We start from the raw sequence: 26,487 nt of genomic DNA on the forward strand, positions 1-26,487 counted from the left end.
TACAAGGGAGGAAATCACATCATTTTGGACAGAAGAAAGACAGAAAAAACAAGCATAGGGATTTGAAAGGAATAAAAAGAAAATCCTAAACCTGCGAAATACACCTCCAAGAACTCTCATATGAACATCTAAGATCCAAGTTAGCAATCCCACACATTCACCTGCAACTCGAATTTACTTATAATCTATGCCAACTATCAAAGGGAGTTCACCTACAAACAACCCCCACCTAATCGGATGATCCCTCCTCTCTCCTAACCCTGACCAAAGAAAATCCCTCTAATCCTCTCAAGCCTTTGAACTACTCCTACAGAAATCCAAAAAAAGACAAACAAATGGTGGACAAACTAGGATGTCTGAGGGTGATATGGCCACCTAAAGAAAATAAAGAACCTTTCCACCCATCCAATGGCTTAGCTACCTTAGTAACCACAAGATCCCAAAATGCAAATGAACAAGACTTCCCTCCTAGAAGGACTCCTAAATAAGTCAAAGGTCAATCTAAGACACCACACCCAGCTAAAGAACTCTACACCAAAACCCAGAACTAAGATTAACAGCCCCACCACCACTCTTCCCAAATTAATTCTAAGACCAGAGACCTCTCAAAAATCTGTAAAAAAGGTAAGAATGTTTACAGAAGACTCAACATCATCATCTAGGAAAATATGTGTCATCAACAAGCAAGCTGCAACAGGAACAACCACCCTCTCCTTCCCAACTTCAATGCATCCACTACAAGGACAATCTCTTGTTTTACCCACCTAAAATACCTAACCCAATCTTTCAGCACCCCATTGAAAATCAATATCCATTTCCTCCACCTATCTCCAAACCCTTTCCTTATTTGTCCAAAAACTCCCAACCAACTTATCATATGCCTTATCAAAGTTCAATTTGAACATTGTACCCTTCCTCCCCGCCCACCCCCCCCCCCCCCCAAAAAAAAAAAAAAAAAAAAAACTCAAATATCCGAAACAAAAACACTTTGAATAAGAGATAAAGTGTCCCGTAACACAAAACTCAACCTGTCAGTAAGGACCAATACTTACCTGGACAGGGAGCAAGGGCCTTAACAATGATCTTATAAACGCTACCTACTAAGCTAGTAGGCCAAAAATGGGGCACCTAGTCAGCCTACTCTTTTCTGGCACTAAGGAGATAAAGGTAAAATTAACACTCTGTAATGGGATTGACAAGCATTATTGTTTTGACTTTGTTTAACCTTTTCTTTTTTTGTTTTTTCATTTCATAGGAGGAGCTCTTTTTTTTCCCTCCTTATAGTGTACAAATTCTCTCTTTTCTAATGATATATTTTCCTATATATGTATATAAACACTTCCCCCAACGTCCAGTTCCCATGAAACTAATGAAGAACCACAGTTAAATCCTTTCTCACATCATCCCCAAACTCTTGAGAGGCATGGTCTTTTACTTCCACAAATTGTCATTCTTCCCATCACCCTCAAAATAGAAATGGCAGTCAATTCCTTTCTTACAGTTTTCGTCGAAATTTCAGTGAATCATCTGAAATTTATCGAAATTTACTTCTTTTTTCTTTTTTTGGAATTCAAATGTGAGATCAAAACAGAAATTGAAATTTCTCTCTTAAATTCCCTCTTTTTTTTTTTTTTTTGTTGAAACCAAAGGTTATTATACGGCTCTTGAAATTATCTAAAAAACCTTCGTAAAAACATCTTATTTAACCATTTATGTCTAAATCATCTTTATTTGTATAATAAATAATATTAGTTGAATTATGGATTTCATCTTTAATAACTGAATATGCTTAATATGGATATTATATTACAGCTACTGCACCTCATGCATAGCATAAGTGTTGTTGATGCATTCAATTTAGGGCAAAAGACACCAACCTCCCCTAAGGTTTGGCAAAAATCAATAACCTCCCCTGAGGTTTCAAAAATTCTAGAGACCTTCCCTAAGGTTTTAAAAATCCCAAGGACCTCCCCTGAGGTTTGTCAAAAAGACACAAACCTACCCCTGTATTTGCAAAAGGATAAGTTTTTTTAGGGAAGGTTTGTGTCTTTTTAGCAAACCTCAAAGGAGGTCTGTGACATTTTTGAAACTTTATGTGATGTCTCTGTTTTTTGGCCAAACCTCAGGGGAAGAGAGTCTTTTGCCCTTTAATTTATAATATACTAGTCCTAGAACTTGCATTATTATGTCTATTAACCATTTCTAAAGTTTCATAAAAGAATTCCATGCTTTACTAATAATTTCCATCATATTTTAAAATAAAAATTGACATCCCAAAATTTCATAGGAATTTCCGTACTATTGAAGCCTTGAAATTTTAGCGAAAATCAAAATTTAAGGCCTTGGCAATGTAAAACTCATCAAGACCTAGAATCCTATTTCTCTACAAACTAAGAACTGTCCTAACCTCCTCCACCTCAAAAGGCCTCTCCAACCAAGACTTGGTGAAAAAGAAATAGGATTTCAATCCTACCCTCAACCATCAGCCTAACCCTAGTATAGACATTTCTAAAAGAAACCAGTTACTTCTTTTGCAAACACCCATACATCAATCACAAATTCCCCTGTCCCTAAACTCCATTTCTTTAATATAATTACATCCACTTGACCATTAGCGACACTATCCAAAAAAACTCTGAATTATAATCAACCTCCCTCACTCGTTTAAGCTTAAAAAATAATGTTCTCTTTTTGCATATAAACCTGCTAAGCTTCCTTCTCTACCAAAAGCCCCTCATCTTCCTCTTTTCAATCCAAAACACTCAAGTCACTTAAAAATGCTGACTTTTCAATATACTCACATTTTCGCTCAATATTCCAAAACACCTCTAAATTCCATTTCTTTAACACCTATTTTACCAACTTAAGCTTCTCCATAAACCTAAATCCCTCCCAACCTAATATCACAAAATCAATCCAAGTCTCCAAAATAAAAGATGAAAAGAGTGATGATCCATCCATGTGTTCGCAAACCGAAAAGGAATAGGGCCCCACAACCTTTCTAGACTCCAACTAAACAAGAAAAAGAAGAGAAACTAGTCTGGATAGAACTTCCTAAGATCAATCAGGAAACTCATCCTCCCTCTCCTCACTAACCAGAAATCTAACCGACCAGCAATTGTTCTATTTCCCCCTTACTAATCAAGCGAACAAAGCATTCTACAAAGGTATTTGATCATAATCCATCTCTTATAACGTTTATTCAATTTATTTCATTAGGTTAAAAGGTAAGAATGGTATAATAACATATTAGAAAGAGACATCTTTCAGAGGACATAGCTGGTAGACGAGTTCAGTTGTCCAATGAGTTTGAACAAGTTGTATTAAAAGAAGAGATGAGTTGCAGGCAGAAATCTAGAATGAAATGGGTTAAGGACGAGGACTGTAACTCAACAATTTTCCATAAGGTGTTGAGTAGAAGGAGCAGAAGGAACTTCATTAAAGAGCTAGAAGATGATAGGGGAGTGGTTAGTGCGGACCCTACCCATATTGCGTATTTGATTACAGATTTTTACCTTTTTTAGAGGATGAGGGAAGGACTATTATTGAGGGGTTGGATTGATGCCTTGTATCAACAGACAAAGCAGATTGGTTAGAAAGACCTTCTGAAGAAGAAGTGATGCAGGAACAATTGGCAGAAGGGAAGAATACGGGAACATAAGAGAAAACAATAGGAAAATAAACAAGAAATTTAAAATAGAGTACAGATGATGACCACAATTAGGGCTTAATGCCCCATCTTCCAATCTACCTATCACAGTTACACATCAAGCCTATGTAGGCTTTCTCCTAATACCACATAAGTAAACTATCTCTAGGAATTAATATCAAATCATAATTAATGAAACATAATATCAAATCCCTAAAAATTAAGACAACAATGTAAAATCTTCAAAACATAAAGAATAAAGACACTAGATAATCTACTACCTTATTAGCTTAGAAAATTCAACTATAAAAATGCTGCAAAATAGGGAAAAGATCATAAAAACAATAAACTATAAGATCGCCCAAAAATCTCAAAAATGCTAAACATTTCCCTCACAGGTTTCGAAGCACTTATTGCACTAGAAGAATATTGACATGCAGTTTATGAGATGGATAGAGATAAGGCTCTTAGGCCAGATCGGTTAACTCTGGCATTTTTCAGTAGTGTTGGGAGTGCTTGAAGAAAAGTTTTTCCAAAATTTTTTTGATAATGGAATGGCAGGAAGAAGTATGAATTCCATTTAGTTACCATGGTGCCTAAAAGAGATTGTGCAGTTAGAGTCAAGGACTTTGGGCCAATTAGATTGGTATCTAGCATTTATAAGTTTTTGACTAGTGTTATCCAACAGATTGGCTGCAGTCCCAGAGGATACTATTTCTCTTAGTCAGATTGCTTTTATAGTTGATACAGAGATTCTAGATGCAGCATTTGATAGCAAATGAAGAGGTTGAGATGCAGTTTGCAGGAAAAAAGGGAGATCTAGTGTTGATATTGGACTATTATGGATTTTTTTCTAGGCTAGCAGGCTGTGCCATTTTGAATTGGTCTATTACCAGCATGCCCTTAAGCTGTAATCCCATTGCTGACTCATTTTGGGACCCATTTTTGAAAGTGCAGCTAGGAGATTGGATGGGTGGAAAGGAGTGTTCTTCACCTTAGGAGGTCACATTACTCTTATCCCAACTTGTCTGTCCTCCATCCTCTGCATTATTTTTTCCACTTCAGAATTTCAACGAGTGGGGCACAGAGGCTTGAGAAGTTGACAGGGGTTTTTTTATGGTCAACTAGTGGTGAGCAGGCAGAGACCATCTTATAGGTTGGGCAATTGTGAGTAGATCTAAACGAGAAGGAGGCTTAGGTCTAGGTAATTTGGGGTCCAAAAACATATTTTTGGTGGGGAAATGATTATGGCGTTTTCATTTAGAACCTAATTCTCTTTGGCATAAGTAATTTGTAGTAAATTTGGCCCTTCTACAAAAGGGGTAGGATACTCAAGTGAGAGTTGATATTACTAAATCAAGCCCTTGAAAGTTAGTGTCTAATTTTTGACATTGTTTTTATCTAATGTCCAGTATAAAGGGGAGAGAGTTTGTTTTTTCAGAGGACCTTTGGATGGAGGAGGCACCTTTGGCTCTTGCATATCTTCATCTCTTTCAGTTATCAAATCTTTATGATACCCTGACTTCTGCTTTTCTCCTTTTGCAAGAGGATGGCCATTCTTGGAATTTCCATTCTATAAGAAATATTAATGAGTTGTCTGTTTTGACCAACCTCCTCAACTGTTTTTCATGTTCATTTTTTAGGAGTGATAAAATGGTTTGGAACTTAGATCCATCTAGAGAATTCTCTTGCTAGTCCTTTTTTTCTCATACAACTCGTGATCACAGTGCTGCTCATTTTACTTTATACTCTTTGATTTGGAAAGCTAGGAACCAATTTAGTTGAGGAAAATAATTTTCATTTTCTAATTTAATTTTCCAAAGAATTTCAAAAAATTAGCAATTTTTTAATTTACAATATTTGTATAAAAATAAATAAACAGTAATAAAAGGTTTTGACATTATTTGCTCACAGAAATAGTTTTATTTTTCAATTTCTAATTTTTCAAATAATTACAAAAATGCCACCTTATTTTCCAATTTTCTATATTTATTTAGAAAAATTGGAAAATATTTTTTTATTATTTTCTAGATTTCTCTGCATTTGGGATCACAAAATTTGGATCATGAACTTTGATTTGTGTGAACTATGACAAAATACAGTATAAAATTTTGCTAAATTTCTTCTAAATCCACATAAATTCAAATTCAAGCCCCAAGATCCATGATCCCAAATACTACTTTATATTTTGGAAATATGAAATATAAGTTGTCTTCTTTTGTAGTTATTTTGAAATCTGGAAACAAAAAATAAAAATTTGTTCTGCCCAACTAGAAAAACTCTTATTTTTTACCCTTTTTAATATAAATCTTAAAAAACTAAAAAATAAGCCAAATTTTTTATAATTTTCTGGAAAAAACTAAACTGGAAAATGGAACATGTTTTTCACAACAAAATGGGCCCCGAAGTTCCCTCAAAAATAAAAACTTTTATCTGGACTGAGATACTTAAGATAATCAACACCAATGACTAGCTTCCTGATGTGTGTCCTTTGTTTCAGGAGTGAGGAGACATGCTCACATTTGTTTCTTCATTACACCTTCACTATGGCAGTTTAGAATAAGTTATTTGGTATCTTTGGTCAAAACTAGGTTTGCCCCTCCATGTTGAAGGTTTTTCTTACTATTATGTGTGAGGGTTTTGCAAGGGAAAGGACAGGAAGGCTTTGCAGCAGTGCAACTACTGTATGGCATGTTAGAGGAGAGGAATGCTAGAATCTTCAAAGGTGTGGCTACTCCCAACAACTTGCTATGGAGTAGAGGGGTTTATTGCATAGCTGTGGGTGTCGGCAAATGGTTTCTATTGTCTTGTTTCCCTGGAAGAGTTATAGCGGGATTTGTTGGCATTGCTTCCCTGAGGTTTTTTTTTTTTTTTTTTTTTAATGATCCTGGCAGTGTTTCTTTTTGTAAAGGGAGGACTTCTTCTTCTCCTTGATTTATTTTCCTTTTTTTTCTGTTTCTTCTTTTCTCTTCTAATACAATTCTTTGTTCATCAAAAATAAATAAATAAATAAATAATACATTAGAATCATAGTATCATACAATTACTGTCTTGAATCATATAATACCATGGTTTTTTTGGTTAAGAAGTCACCATGGATGTGACTAATGACTGTTTTTTTCTCCCGCAACATAATGTAATTTGTACTCTTTTATATGGGCAAATTTCTACCATAGGTGCATACATCTTTGCAATTGCCAAAGGCATTAATTTACCTTATTAGTATCTGCAAGGTAAAGTTGATTTGAATTAATTACATATATTATATTAGCCAGAAATTGAATGTCTTGCACAGGATACCAGTCAATACTATAAGTATGCATGCCATCCCTGCCATCAGCAACTCAACAAATAACATGGTCAATGCCTCACAGGACATGAATAGCCATGATGAAATTGCAAATTAAAACTGTAATTGTCATCACAATCATTAAGATAGATGTTATGTGAATTTATAACTATGATAGTCCAAGCAAGATACCACTTGATGTCTGCAGTATGGGTACCATCTGAACAGAAACCAACAGATGACTCTACAATGGTGCAATTTATTCCAAGCCTCGTGAAAATTTATGTTCAAAATAACACTACAAAGGCAGACTGCAAATACTAGGCACAACTACCATATTCCACTTTCCTGTAATTTTTTTGTGCTGGTTTTTGTTTGAGTACGTGGCTTGCTATAGACATTCCTCATAGCTATCCAACAAATTTTCCATCAATATAGATTTAAAATCCTCAAGAGAATCAAATTTCATAATTGTGATTCAGAATTCAAATAAACCTAATTCTAATGATTAACAAACATAATGATGTTAAAATAACATTTGGATGTCCTATAAAGGGAACACCCCAATGGTTTGAACAAGGGATGTCCATGTTGGACGTCCCTAGTCCAAACCTTGGGAAGGGCTGGGCAGAGATTTGGGATATGCAATGGGCTAACCCCGTTATGTAACCCAGGCTGGGTGAGCCTCTGGTGGAGCAAAAACTAATAGTAATAAGTAATAGCTTTTAGATGAATACATTTCAGTCACACTGCTATATGCAAAATATCTGAAAGAAATATGCCATTTGAATTTGGAAATTGGAACCAAAACATAGTTATATTACCAGAAAGCATATCAACTAATTTAGAAGGAAAATACCCTGAAGAGGATTTTCTTGGCTGCTTAAATGTCTCTCTTCTGGTGTCATTTCTACTAGCCGCGTTGAATTGAGCAGTGTGTGATCCAAATCTAGTACCAAGTAAAGCTTTCTGCGACGTAACAAATTCTTCAGGTCTGTAGTGCGTAACCGAACAATTTCATCATTTCCAAGTCTTAGATCCTGCAAACACAGAATATAATCCACACATCAGTTCCAGTTAAAATCCCTATATCTGAGCCACATATAAGGGGTCACAACTTTCACAATAAGCAGGAAGTTAATCTTGTACGTGGAATTTGTCTATCAGCATGGCTGCCCAAGATTTTTAATGCAGGTTTAGATTTCAATGGTCTAATAAGCAAAATCCAACTTTTGTATATACTAAGAAACAAAGATGTATGTTGTTTGCAGATCTAGAATTAGAAGGATAATAAATAACTAGTCTTTCCTTTCTGATGCTAACTGATAAATATATAAATATATAGACAACAAAACAAAATGCATAATTCCATAAATTGCTTGTAGTTATATAAAGTACCTTATGTATGTAACCAAATGCTACACCAGAACCATCGTCCATCTTCTGGCCACATCGTATACACAATCCTCTAAAAACACCAGGGTGAGAGCATATATCCTTCTCAATGGATGCTTCTACACAATGAAGATTGGTACCATGCAATTAATCCAAAATACCCAAAACTCTAGATCAAAGTGAACCTCAAATGGGATAAAATGCTAGGTTAAAATTTTTATATGGATGTTATACTAAAAGTATGCTAGGAAAAAACAATAAAATACAGAGTTCAATTTAAAAAAAAAAAAAAAAACTTAAATCATTTTACCAAAATTTTAAAAAAAGATCAAAAGAAAGGAGATAAAATTACACATTTCTAGTAAATAGAGAAATTGGATTTATGATCAACAGGGATTTCTCAAAAAATCAAAAAAAAAAAAATTCTTCAGAAGATGTGTGAGGATCCCATGGTGCTGGGTTTTGGAGGTTCATTAGATGTTCAGATGATTTTTTCTCCCTTTGCTAAATTCAAAGTGGGGAACGGGGATAATGTTTCTTTTCAATGATGGTGTAGCCATTATCCCCTTGGCACAAAATTCCCTTCCATATTCAGTTTGGCCTGTGATAAACAAGCCATTTTCAGCAAATCACCTTTAAATCACAGATCATGGGATTTCCTAGAACCTTCTCTTAGTAAGGAATGCTTTTGATTGGGAAATTGACCACCTAACAGATTTCTATGTTTGCTTATCCAAATTTCAATTCAGAAAAATTTCTAACAAACCCAAGTGGATCCTAGACAAAAATTGCAGCTTTTTGGTCAGATCCTACTACAGAAATCTCACTTCCCCAGCAGCAGCCAGTAGCAAAATCCCCTTGGACGCCCATACAGAAAACAGTAGTCTCACAAAGGTTGCTTTCTTTGGGTCGAACGCAAGTCTCAGAAAGATTCTTACTGTAGAGAAACTGCAGAATAGGGGACTGCCTCTTGTTAACAGGTGCTTCTTATGTACAGAAAATTGTGAGTGAATCGAATGTACCTTCTTGCGCTGTTCTTTTTTATATAACCAAAACTTTATCAATGCAAGAAAAGAACAAAAAAGTACAGAAAAAAAAAAAAAAAAAAGGAAAAGACATCTTCCTTCACAGCAAAATCAGAAGGTGAAAGGAACAAAATATTTGCATCAATGCTGCCTTCCAATCCTTTTGGATATCGGATAGCAAATACCCATAAAAACCTCAAAAGAATAAGCTCAAAATGCAGCCAAAAATGAAGCTTTCTCCCAAATCAAATGCATTGGAGTCTTCTAATCTCTGAATATCCCAGCATTCTTTTCAATCCAAAGAGTCCACAATATAGCAAAAACAGCACAAAACCAAAGCCTTTACTTTTTTTTTTTTCTCTTCCTTTCGAAGCCCAAAAACTGTACCAATATGAAATCATAAGTAACCTTTGAAACCACCCAATCCTCACCCCTGCAGGAAACTCTACAGCACCCTTGCCACCTCACAACATAGGAATAAATGACAATTAGTCTCACCTTCCTTGCCACACATCAAGTAGTTGTCCGGACTGAGAGCCTTGTAGGCCTTCTAATCTAAAGCAAGTCATTTGTATTGTTTCTTATTCTATTATTTCTATTCTTCTACCTTCTTATAATCAATCCCACACTTAGTGCCCAATTGGTATCAAAGCCATCGCAGCTTAAAGACCCCTTCGGAGCCTCCATCACTCCTTAGGTGATGGATCTCTTTGCTCATAATAGAGGTTCTTGTTCTAACTCAATATGTCCTATGGTTGTCACAACCTATGTCGATCCTGCACATCTGAACAATGATGAACAAAGCCAGACATAACGCTTCTCTCTAAGAACTCCTTTCCGTTGAAATTATTGGAGAATAAGAACTAAGGTGTCCTTGACCTATTGAAAGGCTGTGAGGAGGCTGTGTTTTGGCCGGGCAGATTTAGCTTCTTTGATGATAGATATGAAATAGGAATACTTAGATTAATTCAATGCTTTATAATTTCGTAAGGTGAGCAAGAGATCCAACCATTCATTGGTAGTGAGAAGAGGTTCTAAACGGGTCAATTAAGTAATTATGTCTTCTAGAGCCATGATCACTCTGTCTCATTCCCTCAACTCTTCTCCTAGACCTTCATTTGTGTTCAACCAAGATTGTCTTGACTACATGTATGAGGTAGATTATGGACATAAATGGCCTAGTTCCCCAAACCAAAAATCCCTAAATCTAAAACTCATACCATGTCTATGACAAAACCAAGTATCCTTTAGCCTTTCTTAAGAAGATCACTGCAAGACTACCATAGCAAGAGGCGTTAAGGAGATTATCGTAGCTTCAACTTTTGATACTCACAACTCTTACCAACCGAAGCAGAACAATTTGTCACCCTATAGTTTCCTCCGGATCTTCCATGAAGATATCTCAACCAGAAAAACACCCATATTCACATAGGTGCGGTCAAGATATACCTTACCTTCCATGGAAGGAAAGTTCTCCCTATCTGCTCTAGAATTGTGCTCCTTGACTCAAAGTTTTGCCAGTACGAGCATGCTTGCATTGCCACTACGTAAACGATAATGAATGCAGAAAACGTTAGTTTCACAGTCTTCCCTAATTTCTGCACGCACTTATTAGACCTAGATATGACAACTGCTCTCAAGGTCCAGGTCCTGTTTGTCAGAGCACCCCAAATCTCTAATTTTGTTGCAGTCATTCTTCATCATCAGATGGTCTACAAACTCCACAATCATTCCTTTGATATGGCAACCCCCTGAGAAAACCAAGATGCTCTCTTTGTTAATTATAATACCACCCTTGTCCCAAGCCACGTCCATATTCTAAGACAGTTACTCAGAGAAGAGTTACTCAAACTCCTTCCAAAGTCTTGGATCACCAAGTACAAACAGCTACATCACATTCCCAAACCATTTATACTTCATGACCCCATCTATTAAACCATGCAGAATGGTGATGTTCATATCTCCTTCCCAAACAGCCAGGAATCTATGTCGGACTCAAATTCCTAGCATGTCTTTCCTATGATGATGATTCAACCTCATCAAAGCCATCAACATCTCCAAGAGAACAAAAGGTGATGATCAACCCATCCACTAGTATCATAGATCTGGCTAATCCAACATTGCTAGGGTCTCAAGTCCCAATCCCGTACTTCAAGGGAGATGGCCTTCCAATCTACAAACTCACTACCATAAATGGTCGTAAATGGTTCAATGTTGATTACACATGTGATGAATGCTTGAAGGACCCCATTTATGATTCTAATGGCGACAACAAAGGAAGGCGGGAAAAAGAAGAAAAAATGTCCAACAAAAGCTCAAAAAAAGATACAAAGACAAAGACTCGACAGTTAGCTTGCTAGGAAAATCGTCAAGCAAGTTTGACAATTATGTCAAGTATGGAGAGAAAAATGAACATGATGATCTTCCCTAAGTGAACATATTAAGACCTTCAAACTATGATGGTCATTTCCCACCATTAGAATATGAAGATACGAGGTTGAAAACAAAACATTCTTGGAAGATCAAGGATCCAATTATCGTCAACCCAGACGGATCTACTAATCAAGTTTCTCAAGCTGAGGTAACGCTCAACAAACAATCAGAAAATGCCCTTGCACAGAAGGGGATGTTGTAACAAATCCTTGACAACCAAAGAGAGCTCACCAACAAAGTTGAGAATAAATTTGATATTAGAACCATTCTTATTGATAAATGTCAGAATCATATCCAAAGGATTCATGAAGAACCAATGCAAATGATCCAACACATATCGGCATTCTCACCTGCATTCAAAAAGAAAGAAGCAAAAATGCAACATCTTAAAGCTCAACTAAACTCTCTTAAGCAGAGCCAGCAACAGCAACACAGACAAACGAGGATAGAACCCTTATTTCCACCATCTACTCTGGCATTTAACTCTCCCCAACCAATGTGCTAGCCTATATCGATGCAATCTTCCTTCAAAGGTAGCAATTCTTTTCTCCATTTGAAAAAAAGGCAGCATACTTAGCAACCAACCAAAACCCCGAAGGTTGAAACGATAGCAGCCTCCACAAGACAGCAAAGGGGCAAACCAAAGTTTAGTGAGCCAAGCATTCCAGACCAAGAGTCGCACATCTAAATTTTGGAGAGAGAAAAATCAATTTAAAGGCAGCTAATGGAGATGGTTGATCCTTCACAAAGACAACCCGAAGAAGTATCAAAAGAAGAAAATCCACTTCCTACACTTCACATCATGACAAAGGATGTACTATCTGAGTGTTTATCTGAAGAAAAGTATAGGCCCCCAGAGCCACCATGACAACCTAGCCATCTACTCGTTGGGAAGGCTTTAGACTCATTTTGTGAAACTAAGCGAACCTGAAGAGGATGAGGAGGCCATGATGGAGAAGACTTGGAGATTGGTTGGCCTCGAGAGAAAGTCGCTCAGGATGTTGTGCTTTCCCTTGATATGTTTCACTTCGAATTTATACTATGAGAACCAATTTGCCCATCTAAGAAGTCCCTACGTGTTGATCTTTTGCTTGAATTGCATCATCTTTGAAATATATGACATGTCCATCTCAACTGGAACGGTATGTACAATCAAATGGAACTCAAACTTTTCAATTCCTCTTTTCACCGCCAAGATCTCTTTGAATGTGGAGTGATAATGTAATTCAGATTCTTTGAATGCTCCGTTATTGTAGACAAAGATATGTCTAGTCCCACCATTCTTTTCTTCAACTGAGGCTGCAGCCCAGTAGTTATCATTTGCATCAATCTGTAAGAATGTTCTGGCTTAGTCAAGAATCTGAAGTGGCGGCAATCATATAGTCATATCTCTAATAGACTTTACTGCCTCTGTGTGCTTGGGTTCCTAAGGGGTACGTCGTTCTTTTTCAATAGTTGATGGAGTGGTGCTGTGTAGACTGCCAACTTTGGGACAAAGTCTACCATATAATTGACTATAACAAGAAATTGCTGCAGCTGCTTTGTTGTCATCTGATTGTCTGGAAAAGTGTTCAATTGTGTCGCAATATGTGCTTGTAGTTCATATTTTCATTGGCTAATTTTCATCCCAAGGAAGTCAATGGCTTCAGCCCCAATGATCATAGACAACATTATCCCATACTATGTGGTAATTTCATTGAACTGATTTAGAAGCCTTACATGGGATGTCATATCCTTTGAGAAAAAGAGGATATCATCAATATAAATCAAGGCATGGTGAAGGATCGGCTGGAGTATCTTGATCATTGCCTTTTGGAAGATAAAAGGGGACCACTTTAAGCCCAAATGGCATGACTGTCCATTGATAATGCAAGTAGGGGAAACAGATTGCTATCTTAGGCTGATCTTCTGGATGGATACACAATTGCCAAAAGCCTGCTTTAGATCAAACTTTCAAAAGATCTCAAATAGTTGTGAAAACAGACTAGCCCAATTCAGTAATGGAAATTTATCATCTACAAGGAAGTGGTTAAGGAGAGAATAATTAATATAACAAGTCTTAGCTTACCTCTTGTCTGCTCAGCCCTCTTGTTGACATAAAAAGTCTCACAAGCCCATTGTGACTTAATGGGCTCAATCGGTCCTTCTTCTTGCAATTGGGATAATTCACTTTAAGTCAATGAGTAGTGTTCTAGATTCATCCCTTTGTGGCTTGCCTTTTTTGGGTTTATGTCTTTAGTTTTCTTGAATGGAAGGCTAACAAAGAACTTTGGATTCACCCAAAGTACCTTTGAACACTTCTTCAAGAACTCGTTGTGACTGTCCTCACAGCTTGTGTGGATCAGTTGGCCTCTCACTTCTTCCAAGGTTTGGGTGATGTTGAAAAGGTTAGAAGTTTTGGTCCACTGTAAAAGATAAAGGACAGACCAGTGCACAAAGCTCTCGCGTATGTGGGGTCTAGGGAAGGGGCAAACCACAATGGGCCTATAGTACGTAGTCTTACCTCCTATTTTTGCAAGAGGCTGCCTCTACGCCTCGAACTTGTGACCTCCAGTCACACGGCGACAAGAGATATGACCAGAATTTTAGCCCTTATTTCATCCACTGGACTTTGTTTAAGTGTTGGATAATACCAAACCTAATGAGTAGATCTTTGTCAGGAAGATTTGATCCAAAGAATGTGACTTTAATTGAACAACCTAGATGGAGTTTAATGTAAATCAAAACACTCTATAATTTAACCTTAAAATGCTCACCATTTGCTGCTTTGAAACCCTAATTGCATGGCTTCCATTTGTCTATTGGAAGAAAGCTAGGTTTTAGGAAACTATATGCTGCTCCATTATCCAAAAAGGAATGACCTTAATCAGTTTTGAGTACTTATCGGCTAGTTCCCAAACTAGAGCAAAAGGTGATATGTAGTCCCCTTTCTTGAATTGTTTTGACAATGATTTTTGTATGGAAAGTTTTTGAGTTTCATCTTCCGTTGATGCTACCATATAGCACTCATTATTGAAAGATTGAAAGCGGGAACATTCTGGTCTTGGATTAATCTGATAGCACCCGAAATCTTTATCTTCCTCACCTGAAGAATTCGATTGGTCAATTTGCTCACTTTGCTGGAAAGCCAAGATGGATTCTTCATTTTGGTGATTATTTAGAGAGAAAATGGACTCAATGTCATCATTTAGAATCCCAGTTTAAGACTTTGTGCAACATCAGGATTAGCTTAACTCTTTTTTGTCTCAGAGGGCATTTCTTTGCAGAATGCCCTTTTTGTTTGCAAATGTAACATCGGTGATTTTTAGGCCCTTCCTGTGCTTCTTCTTTCTTAAATATTTCCAACTTTTCTCTTTATGCTTGGATCTTCTAGGTTTTCTGGGAAGATAGAAGTCTTCCTTTTCTCCTATCAAACAAAAGCACTGCTTATCCCCCTTGCATTTGATAAGGATATTTTTCTTTTGTATTCTTTGGTTATCTTCATGCCTGCTTACTAGACTCTTCTGTACATGTTATATTTTCTACAAAGTGCATCCAGATTCATGAGAGAGCTTTGATAATGTTTGCCAAGGGAAATATTTTCAAGTATTTTTCCACTCATTTGGAGTTCTAGGAGAACTTCCTCTCCTAATGAATCAGAAAGGCTGTTAAGGTATGCTTGCTTGAGATTGATAACATCTGGTCCGCAAAAAGAGTAGTATCTTCCGAAAATGAGATTATAATGCTTCTCAAGATCTCTTCTTTTAAGCAAACAGCATTTGACTTCCTATATTCTTCCCTGCTTGGGTAACATGGTCTTCCCATGCTCCATAGAACTCTTCAATAATTGTGGAGATGAATATATCAAGATTTGGAACCTGTGATATCTTTAATTGTTGATAACAGATTCTAAGTCTACAAACAAACTTATAGATAGCCCTTCCGATGACCTCCTTTAGTGTGACCCCTTCTTTCATTAATTTTGTTGTGCACCAGGCATGGAGCTCAAAGATGTAATTCCAACACTTATTTGGTAGAATTCCTTCTAAGGATATGGTTGGTCCTTTGCTATTTGAACCAATTGAGTTGTGCATTGCGGTGGTAGATGAGGTGTCTTCTGAGAAAGTTATGTTGTTGCCTATTCCCTCATCATCAGTGGGATCGTCATATTCCAATATATGAGTATATGGCTAGGACATCATGGTGGCTCTGGAGGGTTGTATTTCTTCTTCAGATGAGCGGTCAAATAGTTCATCCTCTATCATGATAGGAAGTGTAAGAAGTGGATTTTCTTCTTTTGATACTTCTTCATAATGTTGTGAAGAATCAGCCATCTCTGTTAGCAACCTAGAAATTGAATTTTCTTTTTCCAAAACTTCGATGTGCAGCTCTTGATTTGGAACGGTTGGCTCACTAACCTTTGTTTGTCCTTTTTTTGTGTTGTGGAGGCTATCGTTGTTTCAACATTTTGGGTTTGGGTTGGTTGCTGAGTATGTTGCCTCTTTTCCAAATAGGGAAAAGAGTCGCTACCTCTGAAGGAAGCTTGCATCCATATAGCTTGCATGTCTGTGTTGGTGCTGGCTCTGCTTAAGATAATTTAGCTGAGCTTTAATATGTTACATTTCTGCTTCTTTCCTTTTGAACACAAGTGAAAATGCCGACATGTGTTGGATCATTTGTATCAGTTCTTCATGAATCCTCTAGATATGATTCTTGCATTTATCAATAAGAGTGGTCGTAATATCAAATCTATTCTCAACTTTGTTGGCGAGCTCTGTCTAGTTGTCAACGACTTGTTGCAGCATCCTGTTCTACGCAAGGGCATTTTCTGAATGTCAATTGAGAGTTGCTTCAGCTGGAGAAACTTGTTTAGTAGATCCATCTGCGTTGATGATAATTGGATTCCTAAACTTCCAAGAATGTTTTGTTCTCAACCTTGTATCTTCATATTCTAATGGATGGAAATCAAATAGTTTGAATGCCATAACATGTCCATTTAGGGAAGATCATGTTCATTTTTCTCTCCATACTTGACATAATTGTCAAACTTCCCTAATGATTCTCCTAGCAAGCCAACTGTTGGGTCTCCAATTCGTATCTGTTTTTGAGCTTTTTCTTTTTGAGCTTTTGCTGGACATTTTTCTTCTTTTTCTACCTTTCTTTGTTGTTGTCTTATAATCATAAATGGGGTCCTTCAAGCATTCATCACATGTGCAATCAACATCAAAACATTTGTGGCCATTTTTGGTCGTGGGTTTGTAGACCGGAAGGCCATCTCCCTTGAAGTATGAGATTGGGACTTAAGACCCTAGAGATGTTGGATCAGCCAGATCTACGGTACTAGTGGATGGGTTGATCATCGCCTTTTGTTCTCTTGGAAATGTTGGTGGCTTTTGATGAGGTTGAATCATCATGGTAGGAAAGACATGCTAGGAATGTGAGTCAGACCTAGACTCCTGGTTGTTTGGGAACGAGATATGAACATCACCATTCTGCATGATTTTATAAATGGGGTCATGAAGTATAACTAGTTTGGGGATGTGATGCAGTTGTTCGTACTTGGTGATCCAAGACATTGGAAGGAGTTTAAGTAACTCTTCTCTGAGTAACTGTCTTGCAATATAGGCATGGCGGCTTGGGACAAGTGCAGTATCATAATTAACAAAGAGAGCAACTTGGTTTTCTCAGGGGAGTTGCCAAATCAAAGGAATGATTTTGGAGTCTATAGACCATCTGATGATGAAGAGTGGCTGCAACAGAATTAGAGATCTAGGGTACTCTGACAATCTGGACCTGGATCTAGACCATAGGAGCAATTCTCATATTTGGGTCTGATAAGTGCATGCCGAAATTAGGGAAGACTGTGAAGCTAACATTTCCTACATTCAGTGTCATTTGGCAATGCAAGCATGCTCGTACTTACAAAACTTTGAGTCAAGAAGCGCAATTATGGAGTAGACAGACCTTTCCTTCCATGGAAGGTAAGGTACATCTTGACTACACCTATGTGAATATCGGTGTATCCCAGGTTTGAGATATCTTCATCGAAGATCTAGAGAAAATTCTAGGGTGAGGAACTATTCTAATTCAGATGCAAAGAGTTGGTGAGAATCAAAAGTTGAAGCTTCGATAATCTCCTTAACGCCTCTTGGTACGCTAGTCTTGCCAATTACCTTCTTGAGAAGGACTAAAGGATACTTGGTTTTGTCATAGACATTCTATAGGTTTAAGTGATCATGACCCTAGAAGACATAGTTACTTAATTGAAACGTTCAAAATCTCTTTCACTAACTATGCATGATTGGATCTCTTGCTCACCTTACGAAATTATAAAGCATTGAACTAATCTAAGTATTTCTATTCCATATCTATCATCAGAGAAACCAACTCAGCCCAACAAAAACACAGCCTCCTCGCAGCCTTTCAATAGGTCAAGGCTAAGAAAGAAGCATTACGTCTAACTTTGTTCATCATTGTTCTAACATGGAGGATCCACATGGGTTGCAACAACAACAGAACATAAAAAAGTTAGAACAAGAACCTCTATATAAGCAAAGAGATCCATCACCCAAGGAGTGATGGAGGCCTTGACGGGGTCTTTAAGCTGCCATGGCCCTGATATCAATTAGGTCATGCAATCAAAGTTTCAAAGCAGCAAATGGAGAGCATTTTGAGGTCAAATTAAAGAGTGTTCCGATTTACAATTGTTAATGGTCATTTAGTCTTTTAGCATTATTATTATTTTGTATTAGAGTTTTGTTAGTAATAAGTGTGAGTTAGTAAAGGTGTTATGGTCATTCCAATTGTACTTACATATATTATAAATAGAGGGAGAGACCTATCATTGAGTTTAGGTCTTCCATTTTACCGAATTACTCAACATGGTACCAGAGCGTGATTCAAACTAAACCCTACTCTCCTCAGTCGTCGCTGAAAAACACCATTCCCGCGTCTCTCCAACCTAGATTCACCTCCATCCCATATTATTTCACAAAACCAACCAAACACCCATAAACAACCCCACCCCCCCCTCCCCCGGCAACGACTCACCCCACAAAATGCCATCACCGGAGGAGCCCCTCACGCCAGCCAAATGCTAGCACGGCCGACCCCATGCTCCAACGCATGAGTGAATTTCCAGCCACCTTTTTCTTTTTTCTTTTTCCTCTGCCATGCTCTGATTCCTTCTCTAAACTATATTGTCAAGCTGTTAGGTCAGTTTTTTGCTAAAAAATTCAACCTTTTTCAACTATGCAGTCGTGGCTTTTCATTAATGTTTGTTCAAGGCTTGTGAAGGCTTCTTTGTGAGTTTTTTGGAGCTGTGGCAACATTCATATGTTCAGTTGTGAGGCTATGGCAGTGCTATATCCGTCGGCGAGTTGTTCACCTCGTCTATGTAAGTGCGGCACCTAAGGAATGGTTATTTGATTCTTTGTGAAGTTGTTTATCAATTGTTCATGACCTATCGCATTCCTTCCTAATTTTGTGGTTATTCAGGATCTGAAGATGGGAAAGACAATCGGCACAGGATGTGAGGCTCGTGGACTTTACTACTTTAAGTCGCTTTCTCCACCCATTGCCTATACAATCGCACCTACACCACTTCAAATCCGTTGTCGCCTTGGTCATCCATCCACAGACAAGTTGAAACTGCTAGTTCTTACATTGAGTTCTATGTCTAATCTTGAGTGTGAGTCTTGCAAATTGGGCAAGGATCATCGTGTTCCCTTTGCTCCCCGAGTCGACAAATGGGTGGTTAGTCCTTTCATGCTTGTTCATTTTGATATTTGGGGTCCTAGTCATGTGACAGCAAAGTTGGGGTTTTGGTACTTTGTTACATTTGTTGATGACTACTCTAGGATGACCTGGTTATATTTAATGAAAGATCGTTCCTAGTTTGATATCTTTTGTGCTTTCTATTCCCAAATAAAGACTCAATTTGACATGCCAATTAGAATACTTCGTAGTGATAATGCTAAGCAATACTTCAGTACCCAATTTAGTATTTATATGACTAACTCTGTTATGATCCATCAGTCCTCTTGTGCCCACACTCTACAACAAAATGGAGTTGCAGAGCAAAAAAACAGGCATATTCTTGAAATCACTCGTACCCTATTGTTTCAAATGAATGTCCCCAAAGTCTTTTGGAGTGATGTTGTCCTCACAGCTTGCTCCCTCTTCGGAAAAATGTCATCCTCTATCCTTGGTTGGTGGTAAAATCTCATATTCAGTTATCTTCTTTAAGGCTCCTTTGTTCTCCTTTCCTCCTCGTACATTTGGTTGTGTCCTTTGTCCATCAATTATCTCTAGGAATGGATAAGTTGGATCCTTATGCTATCAAATGTATTTTTCTAGGCTATTCCTTTACACAAAATGGATATCGATGTTATAGTCCTCCTTTGCATCGATTCTTTGTCTCTGCTGCTATCACCTTTTTTGAGTCTACACCATACTACTCTGATTCCTTGAGTTCTTTTGACCTTGATGAGTCACGTCCCCTGGCTTGCCTTCCAGATCCAAACGTAGTATCTATGCCCAATCCTCCTACATCTTCATCCAGTTTGAGTCCTTCTCATCGCTTGAATCATCCCAATTTTCAAGTATACACATCGCAACTCAAGGGGGAAGTGCCTCCTCCAGCTTCTACTATTGTGCGTCTAGTTCGATCGTCACATGATCTTATTTCTCATGATGTTGATCCATTAATAACTGTTCAAAAAGGTAAACGCACTTGTACCCAACATCCAATCTCTAATTTTGTTTGTTATGATTTCTTGTCACCCTCTTATTACTATTTTGTTAGTACTCTGCCTTATGTTGCTTTTCTAAGATCTATTTCTGAAGCCCTATCCCATTTTGGGTGGAGGACGGCAATGGTTGAAGAGATGCGTGCACTACATGATAATGATACTTGGGATTTGGTACCTCTTCCTCCTAATAAGTCAGTGGTTGGTTGTCGCTGGGTGTACAATGTGAAAGTCAATCCTAATGGTTTTGTGGCTCATCTGAAGGCCCGCCTTGTTGCTAAAGGGTATACTCAAGTGTGTGGTTTGAATTATTTAGACACATTCTCCCCGGTTGCTAAACTTGCCTTAGTACATTTGTTCAATTCTTTAGCCACCACTTGTCATTGGCTTCTACATCAGTTAGATGTGAAGAATACTTTCCTACATGGTGATCTTCATGAGAAGGTATATATAGAGCAACCCCTTGGGTCTGTTGCTCAGGGGGAGTCAGGCTTAGCATGTCGGATCAAGAAGTCATTGTATGGATCAAAACAATCTCCAAAAGCATGGTTAGCCATTTGTGTTGTAGTACTTGAGTTCAGCCTTCATCAATGTGCAGTAGATCACTCTATATTTTATCGTTATACTCCATCGGGCAGTATTTTGCTTATTGTACATGCGGATGACATTGTGATCACTAGTGATGATGATCATGGCATCCAGAATCTAAATCTTTTTCTATGGAGTAAGTTTTAGACCAAAGCTTGGGACCATTGAAGTACTTCTTGGGCATAGAAGTATCGAGATCTCGTACAGGAACGGTCTTATCACAAAGGAAGTATGTTCTAGATCTTTTAGATGATACAGGGCTATTGGGATCCAAGCCTGTTGATACCCCCATGGATCCCAATAGTAAGTTAATGCTTGATATGGGTGATTTGTTGCCTAACCTAGGTCGATGTCGAACACTTATTGGAAAGTTGAATTATCTCACAATCACTCAATCAGATATATCCTTCATAACAAGTGTTGTGAGTCAATTTCTCAATTCTCTGAGAACAAGTCACTGGGATGCAGTAATTCGCATTTTGAGATATCTCTAAGGTGCACCAGGGAGAGGTCTCTTATATCAAGGTCGGGATCACACTCATATTCAGTAACATACAGATGCAAATTAGGTCGGATCCCCTTCCAATCGAAGATCCACAACCAGGTATTGTATCTTTGTCGGTGGTAATTTGGTGTCTTAGAAAAGTAAGAAACAAACTGTGGTTGCCAGGTCGAGTGCTAAGATAAAGTATAAGGCTATGGCGCACACTACATATGAACTTGTTTGGCTAAAGAACATGTTGAAAGAACTAGATTTTCCACACTCTCAGCCTATGGAGTTTATGTGTAATAATCAAGCTGCTATTCATATTGCCTCCAACCATATCTTCCATAAGCGGACAAAGCACTTTGAAGTTGATTGTCACTTTATTCGAGAGAAACTTGTAAAGAAGCTCATTACAACCACTCACGTGAAGTTTGAGTTTCAGCTTGCTGATTTGCTCACTAAAGCCTTGGGAAGTATGTGAAATTCATTTGTAACAAGCTAGGAGCATATGATATATATACTCCAACTTGAGGGGGAGTGTTGATGGTTATTTAGTCTTTTAGCATTATTATTATTTTGTGTTAGAGTTTTGTTAGTAATAAGTGTGAGTAAGTGTGTTATGGTCATTCCTATTGTACTTACATATATTATAAATAGAGGGAGAGACCTATCATTGAGAAAAATTCTTCCATTTTACCCAATTACTCAACACCATTAAACTCCATGCAGATTGTTTAATTAAAGCCACATTCTTTGGGTCAAATCTTCCTGTCAAAGATCTAATCATTGGGTTCGATATTACCTAGCACTAAAACGAAGTCCAATTGACAAAACAGGTGGTAAAATTCAGGTCATATCTCTTGCAGTGGACCAAAACTCCAAACCTCTTCCACATCACCCAAACCTTGGAAGAAGTGAGAGCCCAATTGATCCACACAAGCTGTGTGGACAGTTTGTTCAAAACCTCTTCTCACTACCTATGAATGATTTGATCTCTTGCTCACCTTATGAAATCATAAAGCATTGAATTAATCTAAGTATTCCTATTCCATATTTATCATCAAAAAAGCCAACCCTATGGAGAGCCAAAGTCCATATGAAAGCTCGAAAATTAAAAGAGCAGCAGCCCTCCACATTATTTTATTGAGAAGAAAAAGACTAGGAATAATAGGTTTGGTTAGATGAACAAAAAAAGACTTGACGAGAATGAACACAAAGAGTCCTCAATCCAAAGCCTACAATCCCCCCTGGATTTTGGAATGAATGAATTTATAACACTCAAAAGGCAAGTAAGCTCTTCTATCTCTCTCTAGTTAAGACTCCTAAAGAAATGGAATTCCCAACTCCAAGACACAAAACCCTTCTCAGAAGAATAGAACTCAAAAATAGAAGAATTATGCGTAGATGAAAATCTATACAATCGAGGCACAAGGTATTCCAACAAAGTCTCACCCACCCAAATATCTTCCCAAAAGCAAATCATATTCCTAACACCAACAAAAAAACAAATGAGAGGAAAGAAAAAACTAGAAACCTGAAGATAAATTTCCAATGGGATGCATGAGAACCAGTTCCACTCCCCTTAGAATCCCATATTTCTATGAATACCATACTTACTCGTTGCTACTTCATGCCATGAGGAAATCTCCATAATCATTTGCTTACTAGAGAAATGTTTTTAGAAACCAAACAACCAATGCCTAGGCCTCCCTCAAACTTTGGTCTCCTATCCACCACCCAACCAACAAGATGATCCCTCTTATCCTCCCCAATAGCAAACCATAAAAAATCTCTCATAAGCTTCTCTAAACTCCCAGCTATTTCCACAGGAATTTTAAAAAGAGAGAGGTAGTCAATAGGAATATTAAAAAGATAAGAACCGATGAGAGTAATCCTACAACCAAGTTAAATAGGTCTTCTTCCACCCTTCTAGTCTCTTCCTTACCCTCTCAAGCGCCGTATCCCAAAAAGCGATGGACAAAGGATTACCCCCAAGGGAAAGGTTGAGATACAAAACCCACAAGAGATCTAAAATCCTCCAACTTCCTATTGATCAAATTAATACCAACTAAACCACTTTTACCTAAATTAATTTTTAGTCCTAAAATCTTCTCAAAATTTTTTAACAGGATGTGTACCTTGTGAGATTTCTCAGTACCGTTCTCTAAAAAGAAAATATTATAATCAGCATATTGTAAGTGAGACACTTCCACTTTATCCTTTCCCTAATCACACCATAATCCTAAGAACACGACACCAGCCTACTCAAACCACGTGCAACCAATGCGCGCAAGAACGAAGATAATGGATCCCCTTGTCTTAACCCCTTGGACATCCCAAACCACTCCCTAGTCTTACCATTAATAATCACAAAAAAATTGGTAGAACTAAGGCAACCTTTGATCCATTTACACCATAAGAATCCAAGGCCCTTCTTAGCCATCACCTTATCCGAGCCCAATTAACCATGTCATAAGCTTTCTCAAAATCTAATTTAACCTCTCCTTTTAACATCCTCCACCACTTCATTAGCTACCAGAATTGCATCCATAATTTGTCTCTCTTTAATGAAAGCATAATGGGCTAATGAAATAGTATCCCCCAAAAACTGTGTAAGTCCCCTTTGACAAGACTTCAGTAGAATCTTATAAACGTTTGACTAAACTAATCGGTCTGAAATCTTTAACCTTCCTTGACCTTTCTAGTTTGTAAATGAGCACAACACGAGGAATTAATGCTCTTACACACTACACCACTTTTATGAAATTCCCCGAAGAAACTCATTACATTGTCCTTCAAAACATCCCAACTACCCTAGAAAAAAGTGAAGGTAAAACCATCCGTACCTGCAGCATTATCCTTATTCATCTCCACTACTGCCTTTTTTATCTCTTCCATTTCGAATGGCCTCTCAAGCCAATTAGACAAGTCTTCCCCAATGGGTTCCCAATCCTCAAAGCAATTGGGATTTTAAAAAATTAGTAATCCCTCCTCAATTTGCCACTAATCCTTCACCATCATACCCAAATCCAATTCCAATTTTTAATTGAGCACTTTCTTCTCCTCCCATTAGTAACTCTATGGAACAATCTAGTATTACATTCCCCATCCTTAGCCCAGTGAACCCTGGATTTTTGACGTGAATTTCTTTCTTCTCTAAACAAATGCAATTCCAACTCTTACACAAATGAGCCCTCCTTTCCCTCTCTTCCTCTTTTAATGAACCATACTCCTCTAATCTCTCTAAACCCTTTAAGTATTCAAAATTGTTAAGAGGTTATTTATGTCTTTTATTATTATTTTCATTGAGTATGTTAGTATGTTAGTGAGAGTTAGTAAGGGTACTATTGTCATTAGAATGTATTTAAATTGTATTATAAATAAAGGGAGAGACCTATCTTCAAGTTAGGTCATTCATTTTAATCAAATTTTAACATGATATCAGAGTGTGATCCAACCTAAACCCTATTCCCCTCAATCGTCACCAAAAAACACCATTCCTACAGCTGTCCTTCCCAGATCCACCTCCATCCCATATTATTTCACAAAACCAACCATACACACATAAACAGACCTCCCCCCGGGACGACGCACCCCACAAAACCCCATTGCTGGAGGACCCCCCACGTGCCCCCACGCACCAGCCAAATGCTGGCAGGGCCGACCCCATTTGCCAGCACGTGAGTGAAGTTCCTACCGCTTCATTCTTTTTTTCCCCTCTGCCATGCTCTGATTCCTTCTCTAGACTATATTATCAAGCTGTTAGGCCAGTTTTTTGCTCAAAAATTCAACCTTTTTCAACAACGCAGTTGCGGCATTCTATTAATTTATATTCAAGGATTGTGAAGGCTTCTTTGTGAGTTTTTGGCAGCCGTGGCAGCGTCCATATGTTCAGTTGTGAGGCTGTGGCAGTGCTATCTCCGTCAGTGAGTTGTTCCCCTAGTCTGTGGTTGTGTCGGTGCTTCACATAGTTTGTGATTGTCCAGATCAATTTTGATTGTTCTTCTTTTTCTTTTTTTTTTGGTTGGGATGGAATCTATGAATCCCAAAAACTTGTTTCCTACATCGCTGCCACAAATAACAACAAAGAACTATGTTCAATGGTCTAAGGCTGTTCATATTTAGTTAGTAGGATTAGGGAAATCTGACCACTTGCTCCAATCTAATCCTTCTTATAAGAAGTGAAAAGATGTGTGGGTTCAATAATATGCCTTGATTGTTTCGCTTTTATGGAATTTGATGGAGCCACAAATTGCACGGATGTGCATGCATCTAGATACGTGCAAGGAGATTTGGGATTATGTCAAACTTCTATACTCTAGTAACATTATAGATATGTATGATTTATCCCAGGAGTACTTTCAGTTACAAAAAGGAGATAGGAGTACAGGAGATTATTTGGAGAGATGAAGTGTACTCATGAGGAGCTTAACATCATGCAACCTACAACTGCCAATGTTCGTGAGATGCAAAAGCAGAGGGAGCAGATGATAGTTCTTCATGTTCTAGCAAGCTTGAGACCTGAGTTTGAGGAAGTTCGGTCCCAGATACTCAGTAGTCACATTGTCATCCTTTTCAGATGTTTATTCTCGTGTCCTTCGTGCTTCCTTTAGCATGCATTCTCTTGCTCTTGCATCTGGCTCTGAGAGGACAGCCTTTGCTACACAAGGTGATTCTAGTTCTCTAACAAACAACAGCAAAAGTTATCAAGGTGGTTCAAGTGATCATAGTGGTAGAGACAGATGAGGTAGAGCTATTCCTCGCAAGTGCACTCATTGTGGACGAAGTAATCATACTACTGAGCAGTTTTGGGATCTTTACGGCAAACCTTCATGTGTTGCCAATGCAGCCACCACTAACTTCACACCTTTGGTGGGAGAGCCAATGCAACT

The 26,487-nt window shown here is 37.8% G+C and overlaps 1 protein-coding gene across 4 annotated transcripts in view; it reads right to left on the minus strand.

Moving 5' to 3' along the window:
- LOC131158868 (RNA polymerase II C-terminal domain phosphatase-like 4) overlaps positions 1–26,487 on the minus strand; it is a 66,485-nt gene that overhangs the window by 16,651 nt on the left and 23,347 nt on the right. For all 4 annotated transcript variants that reach the window (XM_058113792.1, XM_058113793.1, XM_058113794.1 and 1 more), the window contains 2 exons: positions 8,337–8,452; positions 7,798–7,978 (listed from right to left, as the gene is read on the minus strand). In XM_058113792.1, coding sequence (XP_057969775.1) covers positions 7,798–7,978; positions 8,337–8,452 — 297 coding nt within the window. The remainder of the gene's footprint in view (positions 1–7,797; positions 7,979–8,336; positions 8,453–26,487) is intronic.

The sequence above is a fragment of the Malania oleifera genome, chromosome 6 (assembly GCF_029873635.1).
Source record: "Malania oleifera isolate guangnan ecotype guangnan chromosome 6, ASM2987363v1, whole genome shotgun sequence".
NCBI classification, from domain to species: domain Eukaryota; kingdom Viridiplantae; phylum Streptophyta; class Magnoliopsida; order Santalales; family Ximeniaceae; genus Malania; species Malania oleifera.